Genomic DNA, 27,498 nt, shown 5'->3' on the forward strand with positions numbered 1-27,498 from the left:
ATTTAATCAAGCGAAAGATTGAAATCTCTTTTGTTGCTCTTAAGCTACTGTGCCCTTTAAAAAAATTATTGAGCCAAAACCTAATCTATTTAGTAAGATAAATAATTTTTTATTTAAGATTTGCACCACATTAGTGTTTTAAGTGATTTATTAGAAAAGGATAGGAGTAACACAATTATATTCGTGAAGAATTTCCATGATATAGATGGTGTATTTGATTTTTTCAAAACAAAGAATTTCCCTGAAATTAGCAACATCCTGCCCATCCCAGATTAGTGTTCAACCATTTTGATAGTTCAAAATTCAAACTGATAATAAATATAGACCACCTATTTGTGTTTTGCCTTTTTCCAACAAAATACCTCATTTTCAAACGACATTGAAGGTGCAAGTGCAATTAAGCACTACATTAAGTCACTAATATGTTTCATTACACCTGCTTAGTGACCGTGGTTAGATTTCAGACTGAATGTGGCTTTTTTTTAATAAGACCGCACCCGGCACGCAACCCGCAAAGATTTTTTCTTAAAAAAATAAACCCGCCCGCCCCATTGCCATCCCTAATTGCAGAGGTAATTAATCTGCACCTACACAACAACTGGCTGCACCTACACAAACTACGAAAAACAAGTCAGAAGTGCTTTACATGAAGCTGAAAGGTTCTCAACAAAATTCCTCGAGCTTTCATTAACTAGTAATACCACTTTTCAAGACACTTCCTTTGTCTACTCCAGAATGGACAGAAGAAGGGTATTAACTTGCACGTATAAAGATACAGAAAATACAAAAAGCGAAGACAAAAAACAGAAGAAAATAAGAGGTGTGGAAGTAGTGAAGAGCTTTAATTGATTTGTAAAGAGAATAAATACAAGTAGCAAGGATCATGAAGCTAGCTACAGTTGTGAGTTAACAACTGCGGGCAATTTGATACACGAATATAAGGCCTAAATTCCAAGAGATACCCTTTCCTTTGATTAAGGAAGAGAAGTGTATCAATGTCATTCTTGAGTATCTTGTACAAAGAAGTTGTAATACTGAAATTATCAAAATAATGACTCACTGAATTTTACACCCCCCAGAATCTTGCCCATGACGGACATTGCCGTAGGCAGAAAGTTCAAGAAGATCCATGTCACGACCTGGATGTAGTTTTAAAAGGTTAATTGGCAGAGATAAATCATGAACTATAAATACTTGAACACAAGACTGCATCTACCTGAAACCCGACAATAAGAACTTCTCTTAATAAGTTCAGCTTTTGATATATCAGTTCGATTCCCCTTGGATCGATTAACTGTGGCCTGCAGGAAGATAGTCGTACCGTCAACTATGTCAACTCTTAGACACACTAAACCATTTTCTACCCGCTCTCTAAATAATCATAACCTTTTCTCTTTGGCTTTTTTCGAAGGTTGGCTAGCCAAGTTCCATTTCAATATTGAGATTGACACTGGATCTAGGAAATGTACCACATTTTAAACATCCAGCAATCACAAAGGAGCAGTCAAACAAATAACTAGTCCAGAGAACGTGGATATAAATGGAGAACCCAAGCAGCAAAAAATATAAGGAGATAAAAGCACAAGATACGCAAGTGACAATAATCCCTAAATAGTCTTAATACTCCTTGTTTTTCTGATGAACTTGCAGCTAACAGATAAAGTAGAATATGTTTCAAATCATTAATGAAACATTGTCTTCAAAAGCAGCACTTAGTATAAACTATCATACAGATTATCTGTCAAAATGAATCAGACAATAACATAGTGCAGCTATGAATTTTTCAAGATACTCCACATAAAGCACAATCAGATATGTTTTACAGGAAAGAAAAACTCACCTGCAGAACCTGACAATTCTCTAATGTACTTTGTCCACCCTGCAAAAATTTGAAACAGATAACCTCAATTAAAAATGTTGGGAAAAAAGAGCCTCAATTAAAAATGTTGGGAAAAAAGATTTTGTGTCAATAATAAATCATCTATAACAGACAGTGGCTTGAAAAGACTAGTCCATCTTCTCAAGAAGCAGACATTTATAATCAGTACAACAGATTAGAAAATATGGCATTTATAATGCAAGCTTTTCGGTTGATGACACAAAGCTAAGGCTAGAAGTTGCCATATCATAGAGCATTACAAAATAGAATATACAAAACAATTTCATTAGCAAGTTTAGCACTTGCCCCACCTTCTGTAGCAAACCCAAGAAGAAGAAATAAAGGAAAAGAAATGAAGATGTTGGAAACTACTAGCTCTTTTGCAAAGCCATTTACAATGTGCATTCTACGAACCTAAGCATGCTTGTATTTTTTTCCCAGAATTCCTCCTATACAATATACTCTTCTTTTGCTTCTTCCTCATCTTCTTATTTGCTTTTGCAAAGTCTAACAAAGTCCCAATCAATTAAGACTGAGCAGAATTTTTGGGAAGAAAAGAAAACTTCTACTACTTGTTTGATTTTTGACTCAGTTTTGGATATATCTGCAATCACAGGTGTGATAAAATGAAAAATGAACATGCAAAAGAACTGAGATTAGAAAAAAAAAAAATCATGAAGCATTATCAAGTTCTAATCATGCAGTCCATGTGAAGAATGTCTTTGACCGATTAGTCTAACAATCCTGCCAATGAAATGAGATCCGTTATACAAGCTAAGGAAGAACGGTCATACCCCCAATTCAGGTCTTTAGAAATGTTGTAACTTCTATTTTTGACTTTCCTTTTTCTTTCCACAGGAGTGAGGTACAAGCACCACAAGGAAATTTCAGTACAGAGCTTTGAGTTGATAAATTTATATGTTAGAATGTCAAGGGTTTTTATTAAAATGCTATAATGTTTAAAGGATCAATGTTGATGTTAGATATTGTCTTGCAGTGTGCAAATATCATGTATATTATGTTAACACATATAAATAGCTCTGTCCTGTGTTCATCAGCTGATCAAGTATTCCCTCTTATTTTTTCACATGGTACCCTGCATCTGCTATCTCTATTCTCTTATTTTTCCACACGGTTTCAGCACCTCTACTATCTCGATAGAGACACAGGTAGCTTGTACTTATCTGGCGGTGGTCCTAAGCACCTGTCTCACTATGTTGTTTTCCTTCCTTTCCTTTTTCCAGAAAAAGGACAAGTGGAAGCTCCAAACTTCTCTGAAGCTAATTTGTTAGAATGTTACAGAGCTTCTTTTATGGGTTGTTAGAATGTTAGAGGTCATTTGGTAGAGTGCATTAGAAAAAATAATGCATGCATTAGCTTTGTGTATTAGTAAAACCTTGTTTGCTATGCTTTTTCAACATATGTATTACTAATATAATCATTAGTCATATATCATATTTGGTATTATTCTATGTATAGCTAATGCATATCAAATCATGGTATTAGCAATACCAAGGCTATTAATGCAAGCATTAGCATAGTTAAAGGCCAAATTATCCTTTAAAGTCCTTTAAAGCTAAAGAACATGGAGGGCATTTTTGTAAATAAACAATTTTCTTAACGATTAAGTAATGGATTTTAATTTTTAATACACCACACCAAACAATATATAAGAAATAACCTCTGTATAGCTAATGCTTGCATTACAAACCCATGCATTACTAATACACCTTATTTAGCATTATTCTTATACACTCTACCAAACGACCCCTTAAAGAGTTAGTGTTAGAATGTTAGAAATATAAAGTTCTTTTTGAGATGTCCCACACTGGACATATCATCTGTGTCTTTTGTTTGAAAAAAGTGATGCTTCGTATTTACCAAATCATCAAGTTATCTATGTATCTCTTCATTTCTCTTGTTATTTAAAAACGGTATCAGAGGCCTCTACAATTGTGGTAGTGGTTTAACCGTTTAAGTAACTCCTACCATTCAAGCAGCAACATTTCTATTTTCGGTGCCAGCTCCGACGGTACTGTGCCGATCTCCAAGTGATCCTTGCGAAGGCACTACATCTATCTCCAGTGACCCTACTAGTGATGCCACACTTATTTTTCATAACCGTCTGTTCAATCTGTTCACAAGATAGTTTTTACACAACTCTCCTACTTTATCCAGATAGGGACTTGAGTCTGAACGGTTTATGCTTTGCATAGCCACAAGACTTGTCCATCTTATAAATCTAAAAGATACTCCATCAGTTTCATTTTGTATGTGGTCTATTTATAAAATTTGACAGCTTTCTATATTTATGAAAACTTTAGTTCTAACTTCCCCTTTTAACATTAATGACATACTTCTATAAAAATTACATGGCATCAAAAATAACTATTCCCTCCATGTTATGTGACACTTTCCTTATTAGAACATAAAAAGAATAACATATTTTTATATTTGGAAATAATTTTGACTTTAAACTTTCTATTTTACCTATTTTATCTTAATGAGAAACTTTTATAGTCACACATATATTGTGGAATATTTAAAACCAGAAGTTTTAAATTTCTTATAGCCACATATTTATCAAAAAGAAATATATATATATATATATATATATATATATATATATTTATATTTATATTTATATTTATATTTATATTTATATTCCCTCCGTTTCAAATTAGATGAGGTACTTTCCTTTTTATTCCGTTTCAAAATAAATGACACATTTCTAAATTTAAAAATAATTCAACTTTAAACTATTTATTCTACATGAAAAGCTTTTATAACCGCACAAATGTCATGGCCTACCTCATCTAAATTGAAATGGAGGGCGTATATATTAAACATGTTTGACCACAAGTTTCAATAGTTTATTTTTTTCTTAAACTTATGCCGAGCCAAACTACAGTCGCATTAATTGAAATGGAGTGAGAAGTAGAGTCTAAGAGCATCTATATATATATAATTGAGGGCCTAAGGCCGGTGAGGTGGCACTCTCAATCAGCAGGAATTCTATTTTCTAGGCTTCACGTATACGCCCACACTGCTTCTTCCGCTTCTTCTCAAAATACACACATTCTCAAAATACCCTAAACGTTTCACATCCAGTTTATATGCCACCGTTTCTCTACTCCCTTTTCCCCTAATTTCCTCCTTATATATCTTCCAATTTGTCTCCATCTTTTCAATTGCCCTCTCTACCTTCTTCGCTCTGACGTTTTATTTGGAACATACAGTATCTCTAATTCCCTGCGAATGTCTCCATTCTTTAGCCACGACATACTTACTTTACGGACCATGAACTGTTCGTCAACCCAAAAAAAACTTCAACCCGCAATCACAAACTACTTTGGCTCAACAAACAAATGTCGGTATGTAAACCGTTTGAAACAATGTTTACCGATTATCCTTACCCATCATTCTCCTGGTTTACTTCATTAATCTGATTCTATTTTCAGAAAATATATTTGCTGCTAAAACATTATGTCCGCTCAACTGCTATGGGTGCGGACGCACAAGGAATACGAAGACAAAACAAATAGGTCCGTTCAACAAAGATAGGTGTTCACGCACACCTAATACGAATACAAAACACCGATACTAGATTGAGGTACATGCATGATGTTCTTCATCAATCAGATTTTCACACAGTTCAGAATTGCTGCTCTAAACGTTCTGAAATACTACTACCATATTTTTTTCCCCTGTTACACCACTAAGTATGATAAGATTCGACAACAACTTCTTTCAATTGATGTTATAGTTTAGGCAATATTTTCCAATCTTCTCTACACAATTTTTTTCTGCTTAAAGCGCGACATATGCATCTAACATTGGTTCAATAATTTAGTCATCATGGAACGAAAAACCCACTAAAATATGATCATGGACTAAAGTTTTCAATTTTCTCATACTACTGCCTTTTCGCCATTATCTAAGTCCTCTTCTTTCTCCTACAAAAGACACACTTCCCCGAACAAGTTCTCCTATTATTCACATTTAGTCGCACCCAATTTGTGTCGAAAAAACAAATGGATCTAAATTGACAGATTATGAAGAATCTGCTACAACATTCTTTCACAAAGGTGCAATTGTGTTGTGCTTTCTCAATGCGATGGCCTCCAACATTATGTTGATCAGAAACATATTTTTCCCCGCAAAATAGTGATGGCCATAGCATTCCTGTTATCTCATATTATTGCCTTCTCGGCGTTATCTAAGTCATCTTCTTTGCCTCCAAAACACACAGTTCTTTCTCATACTTCTATACTCATGCATTCGACAAAAATATCTATAAATGTTGCCTTCCCATGCTTGCAATAGATAACAACTGGATGATTACTCACAAGTCACACCTATAGAACAATGGAAATTATTCATCGATGAATGACATAACTAAATAACCTTACGTGAAGTAAAGAGACTATTTCTTCCAAAATTGCCTGCAGATATAGACCAGGAACTATTAAGTTTTTACCTGTCATAAATAACAATGTGATTTGATGATTCTGCTGGCATGAGTTCCTCTCAAACTCAAATACATATTTAGACCAGGATCCATTTATTTTTCCCCTGTGATAACCAAAAGTATGAACTACTGATTGTGTTTGCATAAGTTTCTTAATGTTGAAGTAAAGAGTATATCCCATCCAAAATCGCATAGAAATTTAGACCAGGATCCATTTAGTTTTTCCACTTTAACCAAAACTATGAGCTAATCAGTGTGTTGGCATGAGTATCTTAATATTGAAGTAAAGAGTCTATTTCTTCACTTCATCTCGTATGTATTTAGATCAGGATCCATTTAGTTTTTCCCTGTTTTAACCTAAACTATGAGTTGCTGATTGTGCTGGCAAGAGTTTTTTAATTTGCCTCGCCTGAACAAACAAAATATGGCTGGTAACTTTTGTCTATAGATGTGAGTTTGGGTATACCAGGGGTAAATGTAAATGGATCCTGGTATTAATCTGTATGAGATTTTGGAAACAGTAGGCTCTTTATTTCACGTAACATTATATAGTTATGTCTTTTCTTGATGAATAAATTCCAGTCATATTTACCTTCAGCAGGTCAAGCCTTCGACAACAATATGTCTAAATGTTATTTATATACAGTTTAGTGATATGGAGTGCAGACGACTATATTACATTGTCAATTTACCCTAGATGCTTGTATTGCATAATATTTCAACTTCCAGTTTTCTGTCTTTAACACGCATGCCTTTGGCTAAATAAATTGGAGACTACTAAGTGAACCCATGGAATTTTTTTTATTGCGACTTGGTTCATGATTGTTTCTTCAATCCAAAATCTGGATATGTAACATTCATGTTTAGGATAAGGAGTGGTTTGGATAGCTGGTCGTGGGAGGAATAGAAGAACTTGGAGCAAAAAGAATAAGAAAAGGTTGGATATTCTTTGTTGATTTGTGCCAATAAGAATCTTCACTAATTCATTAAATTTCTTCTGGTTTTCATTTTCTAATCCCTTCTTTTTCCTCAGTCATCTTTTTTTGTTTGATCATGGTTATAAGGACATCGAGTATTCAGATATGATATAGTAAATAATTTTTTACTTTCTAAATCTTCATGTTTTTACTTTCTCAGCTTTTTGTATTGTTTCTTCTCTTTTTACGCTCTTCTTTTGTGTTTTCTTCTGTTTCTTCTTCTTTGTTTCTTTCTATAGATTAACATAATGGAGAAAATTGTTGCAAATTTACAATCATGAAGCATTTTAAAAGGTAAATTGAACTTTATAATATATACAATTAGTTCTTTTGTCGGCAGGTCAAGCCTTCAACAACAATATATATGAAGTTTAGACGATTATATTACATTTTTGTTGTACCTTTACATATTTGTATTGCATAGTATTTCAACTTCCAGTTTTCTATCTTTAAAATGCACGCCTTTGATAACATTATTCATGAATGTTGCCTTCCAACACTTGCAATAAATAACAACTGGATTGCTTCCTCACATCTATAGACAAAATATATAACGAGTACACAGATGTAGGTCACGCCTTGGACAATAATATTTGTAACTATTGTTTATATATACTGTAGTGATTAGTGATATGGAGTGTAGACTATATTATACTTTCATTGTAGCCTTGTATACTTGTATTGCATAGAATTTGAAGTTCCTATTACTTCTCTACCTTCAATACTCGCGCCTTTGGCAACAATATCTCTAAATGTTATTTATATATAGTTTACTGATATGAAGTTTGACTATATTATATTATCACAGTACATTAAGAGACAGGAATTTCTTAGTTTTTGGAAATTTTATTTGCTTCATTAATCATTATGATATTTGCCTGCCTTTTTAACATTCTCAAATAAAGCATAAAGGTAGCTTATAGGATGATCTGTTCTTATAGAGTCCAACTTAAATTTAAATTGGTTAGTGTAGTATTCCATATGCTTATATATTTCAGAATATAACTTATCTTTTGTCCTACAGGATTCCTACAGTGGATAAAACAATTATACATCACGCACACCAGATTACTTCAACTAATTTCACGGTAAATGTTCATACTACATTTGAGAGTTCGGGCTTTCTTTTTGGTTTTCACAATTAACATTACATTTATCACTGCTACAGGTGCAACTAAAGAACCAGAAGTTTAGATCGATTCTATGTATACAACAATCTCACAAATGCAGATTGAATATTTGAAAAATAAAACAAGCACAACAGAGAGCTGAAATTTATAAACTCCCTGATCATTAATGAAAAGAATGACTGCTACTGTATTTCATGTATAGATATTATGTGATTGTATTTATGACTTTTGGTCATGTATAGAATGACTTCGACTATTTCTGGGCTTAAGCCATCCAAAATAATGAACAGAACACCTTCTAATTGGTAAGCCATCCTGGAAGCCTTCACTATAATTATTTCATAAATGATACCTGGCGTATTGATATGTTTTGGTGTTTAAATGATAATTACTGTAATGAATTGGAAGAATTTACATCAAAAGAATGTGGAATAGTATATTTGCCATTCCTTTATACTAACATATTAGCAATCCCAGGATTAATTTACTCCACGATTGTAATATTATTCTATTCCATGTTGAGGGTGAAACAATAATTTCGGAATTATTTAATACCAGGATAAAGTACAGAATTAATTCAACCAACTTCATGAATTGTTAATAATAAGTACAATTGGTGTACAATTATCTAATAGGTCCTATATTAATTACTCAGGTTGTAACACATATCTCTGGGGTTTGCTTCACCTGAAGGATCATGCTTATAAATTTAATAATAGTCAAATCATTTTTACATGTCCAACGGTTCGACAGGGCTCCCTACATATTGGTGAGATTGCACGATAATAAAATCAAATAAGTGAGATTTAATAATGTCATTTATAATCGCGCGAAGCGCGGGCAAATTACCTAGTTTTGGTATATTCTTTACCTGTCAAATCTTTCTTTCTTCCTCATACTCGATTTCCAATCAAAGAGATTGACACACAACACAAAATGGAGGGAGTAAAAATTGAGAACTTGGAAGAAAAGTACCTTGGAATAGGGAATAATATGGTCATAGTCATGGCATAGACAACCAGGACAACCCACAAGCTTCCGAAACAGTATGTTCCCCAACGGGTCGCGGCGCCATCGGTCCGGGTCTCTACCCTTCACTTTCTCCGCTTTCTCCCAACACTGCTGCTTCACACTATACGGGAAACTTCTTGGGTTGTTATTGGAAGAAATTTCAAGCTTCTCAAACAAAGCCAAGTCTGAATCAGTGACAATTTCACTCTCAAGGAGAGCAGCTGATGGTGGAGGAGATAGCCCGGAATAGGGAGGTCTTGAGTCGGGTCCTGATGGTTTAACGGGTCGGGTTCTTGTTGGGGATGAAGCATACTTGTTTTTCCTTTTGCTTTCTTTACTTGATCTCATGTTTCTGTTGATATTTTTGCTCAAACGCCATTTATGTTAGCTTTTGACCCGTTTGGAGTTGGGCACCCGTTTGAATGGGAAATCTGCTCAATATGCCTATTCATGCAATTTTAATTATCCGTTACTACCCATTCTAATTTTTCTTATAATGTGTACCTATGCAATCTAAAGTATTTACCCAACTACCTTTTTTCAAAATCCTTTCCTTTCTTATCTCGTATCACGTAAAATTCCATTAGTTGCCCCAACCTATTTTCTCTTTTATTGTCTTCTCAAATATAAATAAATATTTTTCTTCTATCTTTCTCATTTCATAATAGGATGTACTTGTTCATTGAATATTTTTTATTAATTTATTCTCCATTTCAAAATGGTATAGAGTATATTATTGTAACATGTCTAAAATTTAGTATAATCGATGACGTACAAAATTGAGTTAATTAGATTATGTGATAACTGATATTATTTCAGTTTAATAATTGAATTAAAAAAAAAAATTAAACTCTTTGCATACAATTGTATACCATGTTGGTATTTTTATATATTATACTAGTATCATATGTTAGTTGGAACCTTTTTTGATTGTATTAGCTACATTTAATTGGTACACTGTTTGATTTTTCTTTGGTAATAGTAGAATAGTACAATATTTTGGATTTTTCTAATTTTAATTTATGCATATGTATTATGTAGTCATTTTAATTTTTTCTTTATGCGTTTGTTTTATATAATAGTATTATAGTACAATATCTTGGAATATATTAATATTAATATGTGGTACGCTATTTTTTTATTTTTCTCTTTATGCATGTGTATTATGTAATAGTAGTATAGTCATATATAGTTGTGTGGAATTAATTAGTAGAACTGTATACCCTATTGGTATAATTATATGTCATATTGGTATCATATGGTAGTTGGAATATTTTTTGGTTGTTTAGCTACATTTTCAAGTGAATACTATTCTGAAATGATTTATATGATCATATTTTGTTGTGTTGGATTTTCTTGTACCTATGGACATAGATTTTGTGTATTATGTAATAATTTTTATAGTTATATGCAGTTGTTGGAACGACCCCGTACAACTATATACCCTATTAGTATAGCTATATACTATATTAGTATCATATGTTAGTTGAATCCTTTTTTGATTTTATTAGCTGCATTTAATTGGTACACTATTTGATTTTCTTTTAATAATGGTAATGTAGTACAATATCTTGAAATACTTTATTATATTGATATGTGGTACACTATTTTGTTATTTTTCTCTTTATGCATGTGTGTTATATAATAGTAGTATAGTCATATAGTTGCCAAAAATTAACCTGTAAAACTGTATACCATGTTGGTATAGTAATATGCCATATTGGTATCATATGGCAGTTTAAACATTTTTTTGGTTGTTTTAGCTGTATTTTTAAGTGAATTCTGTTCTGGAGTTATTTATATGAACATGATTTGCAGTGTTGGAATTTTTTTGTACCGATGGATATAGATTATGTGTATTATGTAATAATTTTTATAGTTACAGGCAATTGTTGGAGCGACCCGATACAACTACATACCCTGTTAATATAGAGTAAGTTGCTTTGCGAATTTTAGCTTGCAATGCGAGCATGTAATTTTCTCATACTTTTATTGCATCCTTTAATGTTTTGGTACATTAATATAGTCGCAGATTGTTGTAACAATATTCTAGAGCAATCATATACTCTGTTGGTATACATGTATACCATATTGGTATCATATGGTACTAAAAAGTCTTTTTTGTTACTTATACTTTAATTGTATTTTTTTGTATTTTATTATCATTTCTATTCTAACTAGTATATATGGAGATTTGGTGGTTGTAGATTGTGTTTTCTTGTTCCATAACTAGTTGTATTACTGCTAATGGTAGAGTGTGTACTCATATTTTTTGGGAAGGAGATCAAGGTTTGCATGGCTATCACATGTTGATTCTTAGAATCTGATTATGTAATTTATGGTGCTTAGCAGTAGTCAGTGTGATATTCAGTGAATTAGATCAAGTGACAACTGATATTATTTCAGTTTAATAATTGAATTAAAAAATGAGAAAAAAGACAAAAGGTATATTATACTAGTTATATTAAAAAAAGTTGAACAAATATTTACTATATCAGTTATTTTTTCTTATTGTATAAAAAAAAGAATAATAAAAAATAGTGAAAACAGAAAATAAAATTAGATTATGAAGAGAAAAAAAGAATATTAAAAAAAAGTTAAATGAAATTAGAAAAGAAACAAGAAATAAAAAAAATAAAAGAAAAAAGGAGTTAAATGGAATTAGAAAAGGAACAAGAAATAAAGAAAATAAAAAATAAAGGAGTCAAAATTGAGTGTGAAATAAGTTATGGTAAAAATAACAATAATAAAATTTGGGCAAAAATAAATGAATAGGAAAAGAGAAAAAACGAAAAAAACAAGAAGAAAACGAGAAAAAAAAGGAGAAAAAAAGGAAAAAAGAAAAGAAGCATAGAAATAAAAAAGAATTTGAGAAAAAAGAGAAAACTCCCCGTAAACACTACTATGGGTAGTAAATGTAATTAGTTTGATGGGTAGAAAAATAAATGGGTAGGTAAGGGTAAATAGTTTTATTTTTGTAGGTAACTGTGTCATTCACCCAAATCTAAATTGGGCCTACCGATCAGCCCAATGGGGTATAGTGAGATAAATAGGCCAAAATTTCACGGTATATCCAGTTTTCGGACTGGTCAATCAAAAATAGCCAGCGTTTACCAAGTCAATGAAAAATAGCCACCGTTTTGCTGCAATAGAGACCAGTCCAGCATAATATACTGGAGTTCGGTGCACTTGTGTATGAACTCCAGCATATTATGCTGGATCGGTATACTTTGCTGGCTCCAGTATAATATACCGGAGACTGGAGCACTGGTGCTCCAAACTCCAGTATATTATACTGGACAATTATACTTGCTGGAACTCCAGTATATTATGCTGGAGTTTTAGTGTATTTATGTTGGAACTCCATCATATTATGCTGGAGTTCCAACATACTATCCTGGAATTCAAGTATAATACACTGGAGTTCAAGTATACTTATGCTGGAACTCTAGCATAATATACTGGAGTATTTTCCGGGTTTTGAACAGTGTTTTCGCTTAGATTTATCTTTACATAAAAAGTGGCTAAATTTCGATTACTTTTGAAATTGGGCTATTTTTGAACGACCAGTTGTAAATCTGGCTATTTTTAAAACTATCCCGATAAATAAAGAGAAAACTATCCTTTATAGCCCCCTCAAAATTTTAATAGCCCATATTTTTTCTTATTGACACAAAATAGCCCTCTGACCCAAACATATTATATTTAATAGCCCGGAATATCTATTTTATATATTTTTGTATAGTGACAGTCTATTTTATATATTTTTTATATAGTGACAATCTATTTTGTATAGTAACAGTCTATTTAGCATATACAGTCAAACCTCTTTATAACAGCCTCGCTTGTTCCAATATTTTTTGACTGCTATAGTGAGGTGTTGTTATAGAGGACATATATTATAACATAATATAAAACCGGTTCCGAAAAAAATGGTTTTTATAGTAAATGGTTGTTATATAGAGATACAGTTATAGAGAGGTCTGACTGTATTTTATATAGTGACAGTCTATTTCATATATATTTTGTGTACTGACAGTCTATTGTAATAAATTGTATCGTGACAGTCTATTTTGTATATTTTTGTATAGTGACAGTCTATTTTATATATATTTTGTATACTGACACTTAAAAATCCGCTGTCACTCTTACAAAATATTTATAAAATAGACTGTCACTATAAAATTTATATACAATAGACTTGTTATTCCAAACTTAATTTAAAAGCGTTACTTTTTTTGTTATTCAATTTTCAGAGCAAAATATAAAATCACTTTGTATAGTTCTAGGATAAATTTGACCATTTTCTTGTAAAAAAATCCATGTTGAAAAGCTTTTGCTGGTAGTCAGTAAGGTAAGTTTGGCCAATTCACAATTCAAGCAACAACAAAAGTAATCTGACCTCAACTATTAGCGAGAAGAAAATTGGTCCGTTTCACAAACTAATTATGTGCCTCGTCTCAAAATGCCCAAACAATTTACTTCGAATTTCTCTAAGTAGGTGATGGAGTAAAGGGAAAGTATGGATTAAAGCAGGTTACGGGGCTGAAAAATTTGAAATTTGAAGGGGGGGGAGAGTGACGGTATTTTTTGGCTAATTGGTTTTGGACTATTAATTATATGATTTATTTTATAGCTACCTAATGTCATTAGTTTTTTCAGGATTGCTATAAACAAGGGCGGATCTATCTATCTATCTATCTATATATATATATATATATATATATATATATGAAATAGTATAAATGATTGAATTGCCACCCGCATTAATAGAAGCAGCCAAGGTGCCAGTGGCAAAGTATTGCGTTTCCCGCCTACATGACAAGAGAACTCCAGCTTTTGTTTATTTAAGTAAAATAGAATAAAATAACAAAAGCTCTCCTTTTAGAATATTGAGAAAAATACATTACGGGGCATCTTTTAAAAAGTATTTAAGAAAATGGTATTAATTTTTATTTATTCCATATATAGCACATTCTTTTACAATATCAGCATACCGTAAAGATTTATGGAAACAATTAATGAATAACATAAATTATGAGATTAGTTTTATCCTTATTTATCTTTTATATTCTCTCTCCTCATATTTCCTATTCTAAATTTTAGTTGCTTGAATTAGCATTCAAATCACTCTCTTTTTCTATTCTAAATTTCTTTCCTTTATTTTAGCATTCAAATAGTCTTTGAATATTTTTGGTACTTTAAATATTTATATATATATATATATATATATATATATGAGATATGAGATATGTTTTCCAAAATGAAATAGAGTCCATTACAATGGTGTTTTTAGTATATTAATATACAGAGTATACTGTATCCTTCAGCCATTGTATGTATATATTGTTTTTTAATGTAATAATAGTAGATAATTAAATATATACATAGTATTATAATTGTGTTTGTGTTTGTGTGCGTGTGCGTGTATGTATATATATATATATATATATATATATATATATATATATATATATGTATATATATATATATATTGTATATAAAAAAAATTATTAATATCATCATTATACTGTATAAAAAATTATATTGACATACAGCAAATAATAAAACTTTATACCAATGGTATATATAATTATATCATTTGTATACGCATAATGTACAATTCAATATTGTTTGACAAAAAGTTGGAGAGTCATGTTAATCTGCAACAAATAAGATTCATAAAAGTTTTAGAAAATAAATATAAGCTATGTCTTCCAAAATGAAATAGAGTCTACTAATCTCATATATGCACATAGCAACAGAAAACGCATTAATCTCTTCATATAGTTCAGCGCTAATTTAGGAAGTTAAGGAGAAGAAACGGAACTGCTTTGAATTTTCTTTTTTTTTTGGAATTGAATGCGTTAGATTTTTTTAAATCGTGATTCTGGGTTTATTTCTAGCTTCCTGCTAAAAATATAATTATTTAGGTGCCTTTTTTTTTGTAGAATACCAACTACTGCTAGGTAACTGAAATTTTTTCTTAAATATGGCCTATTTATGTTTTTTCCTCTAGAATATTCTCTTAATTTCTCTCTCTCATAGTAAAACCAAACCCCTCCCCTCTGCAAATAATCCAGCCTCTGCTTTCATAGCCCAACGCCGCTTCTCTACTTTCAGTCTTCCACCAATTTCAGATAACTGCCGAATCATCTTCCAACGCCCAACCATTGTAAGGCACTACGGCTCCATCTTGTTTATTTCCTAGCCCTATTTTGCTTTTTTTTCCCCCCATCAAATATCTGTTCGATTTTGATTTTCTTTTGTTCAATTTGGTTGTGTCTCACTTTTCCGGGTTATCGAATCTTGCTGCAAGTTTTATTTTAAATGCTTAGTTTGTCTATCTGTATAATTTTCTTTAGCCATTTGCCTTTTATTATTGCAAATTATGATTATCACGAGGGGGAAAGAGCCCCTTTATGGAGCTACATACATTGATATACATATTTGTTCGTATGAATTTTTTGCACCTCTATCTAACATATTAAATTAGACTTTGAATCTATAATGTCTAATCGAAGAAAAGCAACAGTGTAGACTTTAGGAACTCTTTAAGAAAAAGAAGAATGCTCTTCTGCAATAAACAAATTCTTTCATCTTGAGATGGCATTTTTAAATGATTGTTTAGTTTGTTACATAGAGTATGATATATTTACAAATGGAAGTAATGATGTTATTACGAATAAAACTTGACAAGGACAATTGTAAAGGGATGATGTATATTTATGATTTAGTAATATTTTTGGTAATTATATGCTTTGCGCCAAGTAGTCATAGTTATTATTTTTTTTATTGATTTGTCTATATAAATCAAACAATGAATAACTTGAATTGAAGTTGATTTGTAGTTGATCAAATCGACCAGCTTGGCACCCGGAACCTTCAAATCCTGGATCCGCCTCTGGCTATAAATGAAGTTTGCTCAAATTTTTATTACATATAGAACTCTAATCCAAAATTGTCAAGTCTTCCCGTTGGCCGTTTGTATTCAATGCCAAAGTAAATATGGTAGGCTGGCTTCTATTCTTTTCTAGGTTACTAGTCTTTGGCTGCTCCTTTATTTCCTAACTCCTCCAACAAAGCTAGATCGCATCGCCTCCCTCTGCCAGTTGATCATATCTACCTCAGCTATTGCTTCCCCACCTTATAGCTCGAAATAAATTACTGGTCATTTTAGGTGAAATCAATAGTTTCGGACACGAGAAGAAGTGTGAGATAGAGAGAGGAGACTGGTCTTTGAGAAGAGAAGAAGAGGGAGATTTATGAATTCCTTGAGTGGGTCTGTGGTGACACTCGTGGATAACATTGATCCTTGAAATTGTCGAGAAAGTACACAATTGTAGGTTTTCTGGCAAAATTAGGAAAAGACCCTGTTCAGCTGTTAACGTACAGATTGTTTTAGTTGCGATGAGTTCAGGAAATGTGGGGCGGCTGCCATTGATGAATGTTGTTAAATTTAAGGGAGTGCCAATTCTGCAGCAATTGCACTTGGAGGAACGACTGCTCAGGACTTCACCTCAAAACTGGTGCATTGTAAATGATGGAACCGATGAACCCACAATTGTCATGGGTATTTCAGGGTGAGCTATCAATTTTCACTCTTTTTTTTATGGTATGACTCTTTTTTCCATAGTAATACTTTTGCTAGAATTGTTTCTTGATTGTTTTATTGGCGGGTTCATTATACAACTTGCTTTGACGATTGGGTTTGCACTGATCCTGATTCCTTCTGCTTCACTAATTAATCCTTCACCATCTTTAAACTATATAGTGCTTGTGGGCAATGATGGAGCCAGGAAGGGGATTCGAAAAATACGAACCTAAAGCAATTTAACATATGTGTGTCATAAAGACACTGATAACGAGGCCAGTTTTTTCACTTTCTGATATTGTTTAGGCTGTATATTCTTTGGAGCTAAGCTATCAGTATTAACTGCACTGCTGTTGCGCAAGTTCGGATCTATCAGCTTACAATTGATGCAAGAAGTTATGAGTACTTGAATGCCATGGCCGTAATGATCGGACATTTTTTGTTGTATGTCTCTAATTGAGTTAATTGTATAACAACATTAACCATTGTCACAGAAAACCAGCTGAACTTCTTGAAATCGGTTCTGTTTTGCAAGACAAGATTCCAGTAGTAAAGAGGTTTACTGGAGGAGGCACTGTAATTGTCGATCACAGGACAATTTTCATCTCCTTCATATGCAACAAGGATGCTGTCCCTACTGTACAACCATATCCTAGGCCCATCATGTCATGGAGCAGCCAACTCTATAGCAAGGTGTTTCAAGGAGTTGGGGATTTCTCTCTTCGTGAAAATGGTATTTATCTGCTCCAGGATTATTTTCATTGTTGACTGTCCAGCTTTTTGCAGGAAGAGCTGCAGGTTTTCTTCAACAACAACAACCCAGTATAATCCCACTTAATGGGGTTTGGGGAGGGTAGTGTGTACGCAGACCTCACCCCTACCCTAGGTTAGAGATGTTGTTTCCAAATAGACCCCCGACATCCTTCCCTCCAAGAACTTCCCACCTTTGCTCTTGGGGAGACTCGAACTCACAACCTCTTGGTTGGAAGTGGAGGTTGCTTACCATCAGAGCAACCCCCCAAAAAAAACGAGTAACCTTGCTTTTATGTCGAAAAAAAGGACTTGCTTTTAAACTTTGTTGCGGAGGAATACTTGCTTATACTTGCTGTATGGTATTTTTGCACTATATATTTCTCTATATTTGTTACACCGAGTTAGTTTGATATTATTGAAATTTATTTGACTAATAAAAAAACAAAAATAGAAGTTTCAATTGCCTGACAATGTATTTATGCATGTACTGGTGCTAAAAACCAAGGTTGAGTGTCAAACTAACGATGCTATTATGCTGCACTCATCAAGGGAGCTTCCTTTTATGTAGATTTAACTATTTGTGGTAGATAAGGTTCACACACTTTCTAACTAACTTCCTGGCAAGAAAAGTGCCATTCATTGGATTGGATGCTTCTTTTTCTGTTTTCTTATTTCTTCTTGTTAGCAATATTATATTCTTTCTTCTCTGCGCAGGTGTTACTTGGCCTTAAAAGAATTGTGAATACTACTACCTCCCCCCCCCCCCCCCCTCATTCTCTCGCCATGTCTGGATATCTGTCTGACTGCTTGTTTTGTCCTTTATTTTTTGCTCACACGGGGATATGACTTGAGAAATCCTTGTTTTATGTCTTGCTCACCAGCTTTCTAAGACATCCAACTTCATATTGTTTTTTACATGATCACAGACTACGTTTTTGGCAACCGCAAGTTTGGGGGAAATGCTCAATCTATCACAAAAGGCCGTTGGATCCATCATACATCCTTTCTTTGGGATTATGAGATGATGAACATGGCTTATCTCAAACTTCCAAAACGAGCTCCTGACTATCGACAGGTTTGCAAAATTTTCAAGTTCTTTTGTTCTGCTTGGTAAATAGTCTTGTGAGCCTTTTTTTAATGAACTTGACGCAGCTGATTTTTGAACACTTTGTTTCTGGAAACACCGATTGAAGATGTTGGCAGAATAAACTTAACCGTGTTCAAGATCAATGCAAAATTTCATTCTCGTACACTGCAACATATGGAACAACTATGTAATTAATAGAATTACATTATTATTGAATAATTTCATAACCGTACAGATTTTTCTCTTCCCTCTAACATAGAGTACATTTAGGTACAGAGAATAGATAAAGCATTTTCATATAGAAAATAGTCGTGGTGGTGCTTGCACTGCATGCATACTCTTCTAAGCTGATGGTGTGAAGACCTCTAAGTTGGTGCCGACATCATGGTGAAAAGATGAAGCATGGGCAGTCTTCTCTGTTTCACTTAGCTTGAGGAATGGGTACTGGGATTAATTACTTCGGAAAATCTGCAAAAATTGGATCATGTCACTGGTAAGGGCTGTCCTAATGTGGTTATAAGATAAATTTACTGAGAGGCTCTTTCATGTGTTCTGAACAAATTGTCCCTGAAACTATGGTTGTGGCAGTGAGCCTAAGAAGTTGTTTACTATCAAGTATAGGCTTGGCTGAAAAGGTAAAGCTAGTTAATCTCAGTTTGCAAGCTGCCACAATGTTGAAGTATGTGGTACATGCATCGCCATTTCCTCACATATGGAATTTCCAAGTTTGTCTTTTACACCTTTGTAGTCTTCTAATTTTCTGCCTGCATATCACCTAATATATCATAATCTTGAGTGTAAAATACACTCGTGTCCTCTTAACTAATCTCTTGCTTAAGGTCCACATATGAAACTATCCTCTTTTCAAGTGCTCAAGTGGGCAATCAAGAACCCAACTATTTCATTAATTTTGATTTTTTTCCTGGAGTCGTGTCCGTACCAGGAGTCCAAGTTCCAATAACTGCATGCTGTTGTGATGAGCTGAACCCAGACCTCCCTCGCGATGAGCATGCGCCGCATGCTCTGTGTTTGGTTCTGGAGGGGGAGCATGTGATGGGCATTGCTATGGGACCAAAACATTCTGTTCCAGGCTCCCTACCTTGACTGCACCGTGCTCTCTTTTCTAGCGATAGTTCCTGGCAATATTACCTCTTTCGGGTCATTTTCCAACAGCCACTTTTTCAATAAATTCCAAGTGACCAAACTTTTTCTGACTATTTTCAGCATGTTTTGTGGTGCCTATTGAATCTTTTTATGTGTTTAGCCATAAATAAACTCAAACTGGTTTCCAACCTTAGCGGGCATGTGAGAATGTTAAGTGCGAGTGTGAGAGTGTTAGAATTAGAATATTGAAAGAATTAAGTTCTTTAGTTGGATATTCTCAGACATTGACAAATCTTTATACTATGTTGAGTCTGACACCTACAAATAGGGTTCTAGTATATATTGAATAAACGAGTTATCAAAGTATCCCTTCCTTTTTCTTATTTTTCACATTAGACTTTTAGATGTAAATATCTTCCTCAGTTGCTACATCGTAGTACCATTATATCTTTTTTAGCAAACTAAACTAGGAAACTTATTTATTGACGTGCTATTCATAACTTGTAGATGAGATCCACAGTAGTTGGGATCCATTTGTGCTTATCTGATTCATTTACTCCCTCTCCTAGAGTGCTTGTCCTATTTTTCTTTCTGATATTCAAGTGATATAATCTTTGGCTAATACTTCTCACAATAATTTTCTTCAGCGTTAAGTTGGAAAACTTTCATTTATCTGTATTCTTTTTCGTAAATTCTAATTGTTTGAGTGTCATTTAAATAACAAATTTTTTTAAATCCACTTAACTCAAATCTAAAGTATAATCATATAATTGTAACAAATATTATTAAGGGAAAACAGGAAAATAACTTCTACTTATTATATGAGATCCACTAGGGTCGGAGCCTATTTGTGCCTGTACCAAGCTCTCGATTGGGAAGTAGATGAGTTCCTTATGTGCAAGATAACTAAAGCTATCCATGATCTTATCTTAGGGAATGCCGTGTCTAAACAATGCCTTTTGAGGTTCTAGTAGCTAAAGTAAATATGGCGGAGCTCTTGTTTACCTGTTAATGTTTGGAGCCTCCTGGTCATCTCTATGGTGCATTCACTCTAGGCTCTAACACTGTTAACTCTCTAGGAGCCTGAGTATTCTGTGGCTTGAAGGTTTCTAGCCAGATTCGTCCCTGGAGGCCTTCTAAGCCACTGTCTCGACTTCTGGATGTAGAGAACATTTAGTTGAGTATCAGCAACTGGTGATAAAAAACCTATTCCCAGTTCGATCTTGATCAGTCATTTTTTTAGGAATGGTAGTCAATGCAATCTGATGTGTCCGAACATTCTCCAACATCCAGATCGTACTCTTGCTTTTACCTCTTCGAAAGGACGTAACATATTCCCAATCCTAGCGACAGTCGGTGCTTTCTTTGGTAAAGTATTCCACAGAGTATCAAAGTAACAAAAAGTTGTTTATTTCATGAGCTACCTTACTGTACTCTAACTCTGTCATTTGATGTCTCTCAACCCTGCTCTCATTTCTGCTTATAGTACTTTTCCAGCTTATTTCACTTTAATGCCTCCACATTGCTTTTTAGATGGCTTTGCGAACTTGAACTTCTTAGTATTTACTAGTGTTTTCCAGTCGAATTATGCATGCCATGGAAGTCTTATAGCTGAGAGAGACTGCAACATGATAATTACACCTAAGTTCTTTGGCTTGAAGGGATCTTTTATGCTTGAACTTCAAGTTGAGTATAATATTCTCATGGTGAAGTCTTGCTATGCTTTCTCCATGGAATTATGCATGTCATGACCAACTTATAGCTGAGCAAGACTGCAGCATGATAATTACACCTAAGTTCTTTGGCTTGAAGGCTGTCTTTATGTGTGAACTTGTAGTTGAGTTAAATATTCTCATGCTGAAGCCTTGTAGTTCCTATTTTACTCTCACTTGTTACTTCATACTTGACAATTTACCGTTTTGGCTCATGAGATACTTCACTACTTTTTTATTTGTACAAGTTACTTTTGCATTGCACATTAGTAATTTGCTTGCTTTAGTCTCTGATGGAGAGTTTGCCTACTGGTTATTCAGGCAAGAGACCATTCAGACTTTATCTGCCGCATGAAGGATTATATATCTCGGCAAGAATTCATAAATAGAACCATATCTGCACTTGACAGCCACTTTTCTGTGACTTCTCTGGAGCTTAAATCATTTGACAGTCCTGATGACACGAAATTTATGCCCTCCTCTAGACTGCTGGGAAAACAAGAACTGGAGGAACGTTTCGAGTCTGAATCTGGGAATGTCATACTTCAGTCACTGTAACTGCTACAAGATAACAAGACCTTCGCTTGAGGTGCTACTGTATGTCAATGTACCTTAATTGGTTATTCATCGAGGAATAATTTTCCCTCTTTCCATGAGAGTATTTTTGTTGGATTGGGCTCCTAATCTGATTATGGTTGCCCACCTAACTCATTCATGTTGCTACTTCCTCGGATAAAAATACTGGGAAGAAGTGCTACCTTTGACCATTGTGCGTTACAGGGGACATAATTAAGTCTTTGTTTGTAAGCACATCGATTGAGCGTCTACATTATTAATTCACTGGACAAACCACTATCTCTACAGATACTGTTTGAAATCTGACCATTTCTCTCTCCTTCATTTGGTTGTGGTTTTATTTCTTACAGCAAAGGGACTCTGCTTAAAAATGTGAGCTGCCTAGACTTTGATTCCAAGAATTTGTTGTTGCTAGCTATGTTGCTCGGACTCTGAAAAAAATCACTGGGTTCGTGTCGGATCCTCCAAAAAGTAGTGCATTTTTGGATGATCTGACACGGGTGCGGCAGCATTTTTGGAGAGTTCACACAACATAGGTTGCTATTAGAGGTCTTCGTAGTCATTACCAGGAAAGAGAATTTTCAATTGTACACTACCTGTTGATTGGTAAGTTTTGCTTTCCAATAATCATAGCTATTATGTTAGCAAGCACACGCACCATGCATGCCAATGTGACAATAGCATCATGTACAATATGAGCAACAGTCGTAGATTAATATGATACAAAAGAGTAACTTCTTGCTTTACTTGAATAAATACTGGAACATTCTTTTGCAATTTTGTTCAGATGCAAAATTTAACATCTTCCGCAAAAGCTTTCTCTTAACCAGACAAACTTTCAGTGAGCTTCTCGACCATCTGGAAAGCAAATATTCTCTTGATGATCTAGGAGAATAATCCGAGTAAGAATGCAGTTCTAGTCGTCCTGTACATTAGAGGTCACTGGTTTATAACAAAGCTCAAATCTTGATCAAAACCACTAACTCATGGTTGAAAGATAACAGTATCTTTGGCGTAGTATCTAACAGGTTTTCTGCTTCAAAAGGTTTATAACAAAGCTCAAATCTTGATCAAAACCACTAACTCATGGTTGAAAGATAACAGTATCTTTGGCGTAGTATCTAACAGGTTTTCTGCTTCAAAAGGTTTGGACAATGTTGTTGTGCCATGGGTCTGAAAGGTGCTGCATCAGGTTATCAAATGGTCCTTCCAGTCAAATTGTGTTGTGCTATAAATCCGAAAAATGCCAACATTGCCAATCTCCCTGCAAATCCACTAGGACATTAGCTTGTTTCTATTAAGTCATACGAAGTCTTATAAAGAAATCAACAGGCTTATTAGTGACTTAGCATTAGCAATCTCCTTTAGCCTATTGATGTTGTAAGAACCAGACTACCTGAAGACGCTGATTAGAAGCCAAATGCTGATTCTTATTGTGAGTTGGACTCCATAGTAGTGGAAAAGTAACTCTGTAGTAGAGTTTATATAGTGGAAAATATTTTTCCTGGATGGTGGTGCTTATATAGTGCAAAATATATATTTTTTGTTGGAAAACGCTTTTGGCAACGGATGGAATGATATGGTTAGTGAAAATTTATATTGCATGACCCCCACGTGAAATTTGAGATTAAGACGTAATTTTATCGTTGCTGTGTACTCGAAAATGAAACTTATATTTCTGATTTTGCTTACCTTGAATTGTAAAAATGTTTGCTTCATATATATTATTTTCCAATAATATATAGGAGAATAACTTTTGTTACTTATTAGGGGTGTCAATGTTTTGGTTCGGCCGGTTATTTTATAAAATTGTACCATTTTAATTTTTCGGTTATTAACCAAAATTAGACTTTTCGAAACCGTCCCATCATATCGGTTTCTCTTCGGTATCGGTACGGTTAATTTTCGGTAATTTTTTTGATTTTCATGTAAAAGTCACTAGTAGAAATAGCATGCAATAACATACGTACTTTTATAAGACTTAGCAAATCTCTTTAGACAATTTTACAGTTTAAAAGGTGATGAATTAAGAAAACATGAAAGATGGCTAGTATATAGATCCATCAACTATTCTACAACTACGTAAAAGAAACTATGCAAATACAATAAAAATATAAATTACACGAGCAGATAGATATTAACCAAGCTACTCAAGAATAAAATCTATAGAAGATTAAATATTCAAAAAGAAAATCTAAATCGTACGAAAGGAAACATATTTAATACATTGTAGTTTGCTACTCATAATCGCTACAATACCTTGTGTCTTGCTAGTGAATATGTTGAAAATAATTTAGTTTTAATAGGAGTAGCATAATAGGTTTGGGAATTAGGATTTTGAGTTTAATTACTTGTTGTCTTATAATTATTTCATAATTTCAAGGCCCAAGAAAAAATTCATTGCTTTATTATTTTTAAACTTAATATATAAATATATTTTTCACATTTTAAATTTATTCGGTACGTTCGGTATTTTTTCGGTTTATTTTCATAAAATAAAAAACCTACCCTAATTATCGGTACGGTTATAGATCTAGATAAAAACCTACGGTTTTATTAAAAGAAACCTAAAATCGGTTCGGTACGATATGGTTCGGCCGATTTAGTCGGTTTTTAAATATCCATTGACACCCCTATTACTTATGGGTGGAAGTTATGCTCCTTTACAAAGATTTCTGTCTTTTATTATATATCATTAGTTTTGTTAACACTCAAATATATTGTTGCTAACACTGAGACTATATCACCAACACTAGGGATGTACAAAGAAAACCGACAAACAGCACCAACCCGATAATCTGAGTCAAACCGAGAAAAAAATCCGACTATGGTTTGGTTTGATTTGGTTTGGTGTTGGAAAAAAAACCCGATCATAAGTGGTTTGATTTGGTTTTAACCAAAGAAAGTCAAACCGAAACCAAACCAACCCGGCATTACATATATAAATTTTTTAGATATATTTAATATATAAATCTACTTATTGTGATGTAATTTATAAATAATTCTTAAAAAAAGTTCATAATTTTATCTTTTAAGGTATTATTTCAAGGTTGGACTTAGAACTTTTGAATGTTGTGGCATTTGCACCTATACTCGCTTTTTGTGTCACGTTTTAACTTGTGTCCGCTTTGCAAGAACAATTGCAAGCGTACCCGTTTTTTTGCATAACTTCAGCATACGGGCCTGAAGTAGCAAAGGCAATCACGCAAAATTTCAGCATTCTAGTAGACGGGCCTGAAGTTTTTGTTCTCTATTTGCATTGCTGAAGTTTTTGTCTTTGTAACTGGCGAACTTTGTTTTGTAACTGGTGAACTTCAGCTCTAGAGCTGAAGTTTTTGTTTTTGTAACTGGCGAACTTCAGCTCTAGAGCTGAAGTTTTTGTTTTGTAACTGGCGAACTTCAGCTGAAGTTTTTATTTTTGTAGCTGGCGAACTTCTTCAGCTCTAGAGCTGAAGTTTTTGTTTTATAACTGGCGAACTTTAGAGCTGAAGTTTTTATTTTGTAACTGGCGAACTTGATGTTTTTTTTTTGTAACTGGCGAACTTCAGCTCTGGAGTCTTCTTCCCTTCATAATGATACTGTCACGAAAACATGAAAAATAGCTGCTTACTGATATATTCTTTCAGGTATTTAAGTTATTCTTTTTCTTGTATTTGTGTTTCTGGTTGTTTGAATATGACGTTCAGTTACCTTTCCCAGAATTTTATAAGCGTTCAAACTTGAAGGACACATACTTTTCTTCTGTGCTTCCAAAAATTGATATATGTCAAAAATTAATTAATTATTACTAATATACAATTCTTTTAATTGTTCAAAGGTGGTCCTCCTTATTCAATCATCGCCTTCCCATTGACGCACTGGCCCCTCTCTTTACATTCTCAGTTTGATGATATATAATTATTGTTTATCTTTTCTTTTCTTCCGTTGTAAGTGCATTAACTCCCTGTATTTGAGGGCGGATATAACTTTGAGGAGGAGAAGGAGGAGGAGGGACTGAAGTTGTTTAAAAAGTGGGTACAAGTTAAAAGTTTTTAAAAAAATGGGTATAGGTTAAATGGGAGAAATTTTCATAAAGCACTATCTTTTAGTAATAATTAGCCATCTATAGATACCATTTGCTATACGGATTATAGATACCTTTTACGTAGTTATAAGATGTATTTGATGTATTTAAGCTATTGTATTCATGAATACAGTAGCAAAAATAGGCGTGAATCAGGGAAGCCCAGCTAATCAGTTGTTGTATTCGAGTGTATTCGACTGTATTCATGGAGTTAAACATGGGATTACAGCTGGACAGATTATTGTATTCGACTGTATTCACGGTGTGAAATAGGGGATTACACCATTTTTAAAAGGGAAAGTGAATCAATTAACATAATAGACTCCTAATATAACTCAACAAACTCAGTTATAACACACAAATTTTGTATTTTCAGTTATAAAAAAGATTCTCAACCGAAAAATACCCCAAAAATATAGCAATCTTCAGAGAAATTATATTTAAAAAAAACTTATGAATACATTCATGGCATATAACGAGACAGTAAATACAATGAAATACATAGAATACAGCGGGATACATTGAAATACAATGAGAAAAAAAGATAGTGAGTACAATGAAATACATGGAATACAACGAGATACATTGAATTATAATGAAAAAAAATCTTAGAGCATGAGTTTGAACAGTAGAAGAAAGAAAATGATGAATAAGAAATGAAATTTTTTAGATAACAATCTGGTGGAGGGGATGGGTCTTGCGTTTGAAATACTTCAAATTCATGATGAGTATCTGCATATCTTCTTTAGGGTTATAATCTTCGGGGGTGAATATCCAGAGGAATTGTTGAACGGTAAAGATACATCGGAGAATCCGGTTGAGATCGATGAGTGTTTAAGCTTTTAGACCATACGGTTAATATTACAAATTTAGCTTTCTCACATTTTCAGGTGCATATTTCCATGGTTGGTGAAGACAAGATGAGGATTTCATGGATTACAGAAGACTTCGGCACGCCGGCGACGGTGCAGTACGGTACAACTCCGGGAAGCTATCCATTTTCAGCAAATAGGGAAACTACATCATACAAATATATTTTGTACAAGTCAGGGGAAATTCATAATGTTGTATCGACGGAGGAGAAATCGCAAGCGAACTAGACAGAGAAGAGGAAGAGAATCGGAAATTTTAATGGGATGAG

The 27,498-nt window shown here is 33.6% G+C and overlaps 2 protein-coding genes across 7 annotated transcripts; one reads left to right on the forward strand and one right to left on the reverse strand.

Moving 5' to 3' along the window:
* Window positions 1–819: 819 nt before the first annotated feature.
* On the reverse strand, window positions 820–9,886 carry LOC109236324. Its single transcript, XM_019402490.1, has 4 exons — window positions 9,433–9,886; window positions 1,841–1,879; window positions 1,217–1,301; window positions 820–1,139 (listed from the first exon to the last, which is right to left on the reverse strand). The coding sequence occupies exons 1-4, from the start codon at window positions 9,814–9,816 to the stop codon at window positions 1,057–1,059; spliced, it is 591 nt and encodes a 196-aa protein (XP_019258035.1). The 5' UTR covers window positions 9,817–9,886; the 3' UTR covers window positions 820–1,056.
* A 5,534-nt stretch (window positions 9,887–15,420) lies between these two features.
* On the forward strand, window positions 15,421–22,585 carry LOC109236326. Of its 6 annotated transcripts, XM_019402496.1 has the most exons (6): window positions 15,421–15,643; window positions 16,320–16,479; window positions 16,951–17,051; window positions 17,557–17,795; window positions 18,742–18,890; window positions 22,040–22,585. In XM_019402496.1, the coding sequence occupies exons 2-6, from the start codon at window positions 16,477–16,479 to the stop codon at window positions 22,274–22,276; spliced, it is 729 nt and encodes a 242-aa protein (XP_019258041.1). In that variant the 5' UTR covers window positions 15,421–15,643; window positions 16,320–16,476; the 3' UTR covers window positions 22,277–22,585. The 6 variants fall into 6 exon arrangements, with proteins under 6 accessions (XP_019258041.1, XP_019258037.1, XP_019258036.1 ...); XM_019402492.1 differs by having other exon boundaries at window positions 16,309–17,051; XM_019402491.1 differs by having other exon boundaries at window positions 16,320–17,051.
* Window positions 22,586–27,498: the final 4,913 nt, after the last annotated feature.

Source organism: Nicotiana attenuata, unplaced genomic scaffold, assembly GCF_001879085.1.
Source record: "Nicotiana attenuata strain UT unplaced genomic scaffold, NIATTr2, whole genome shotgun sequence".
Lineage (NCBI taxonomy): Eukaryota > Viridiplantae > Streptophyta > Magnoliopsida > Solanales > Solanaceae > Nicotiana > Nicotiana attenuata.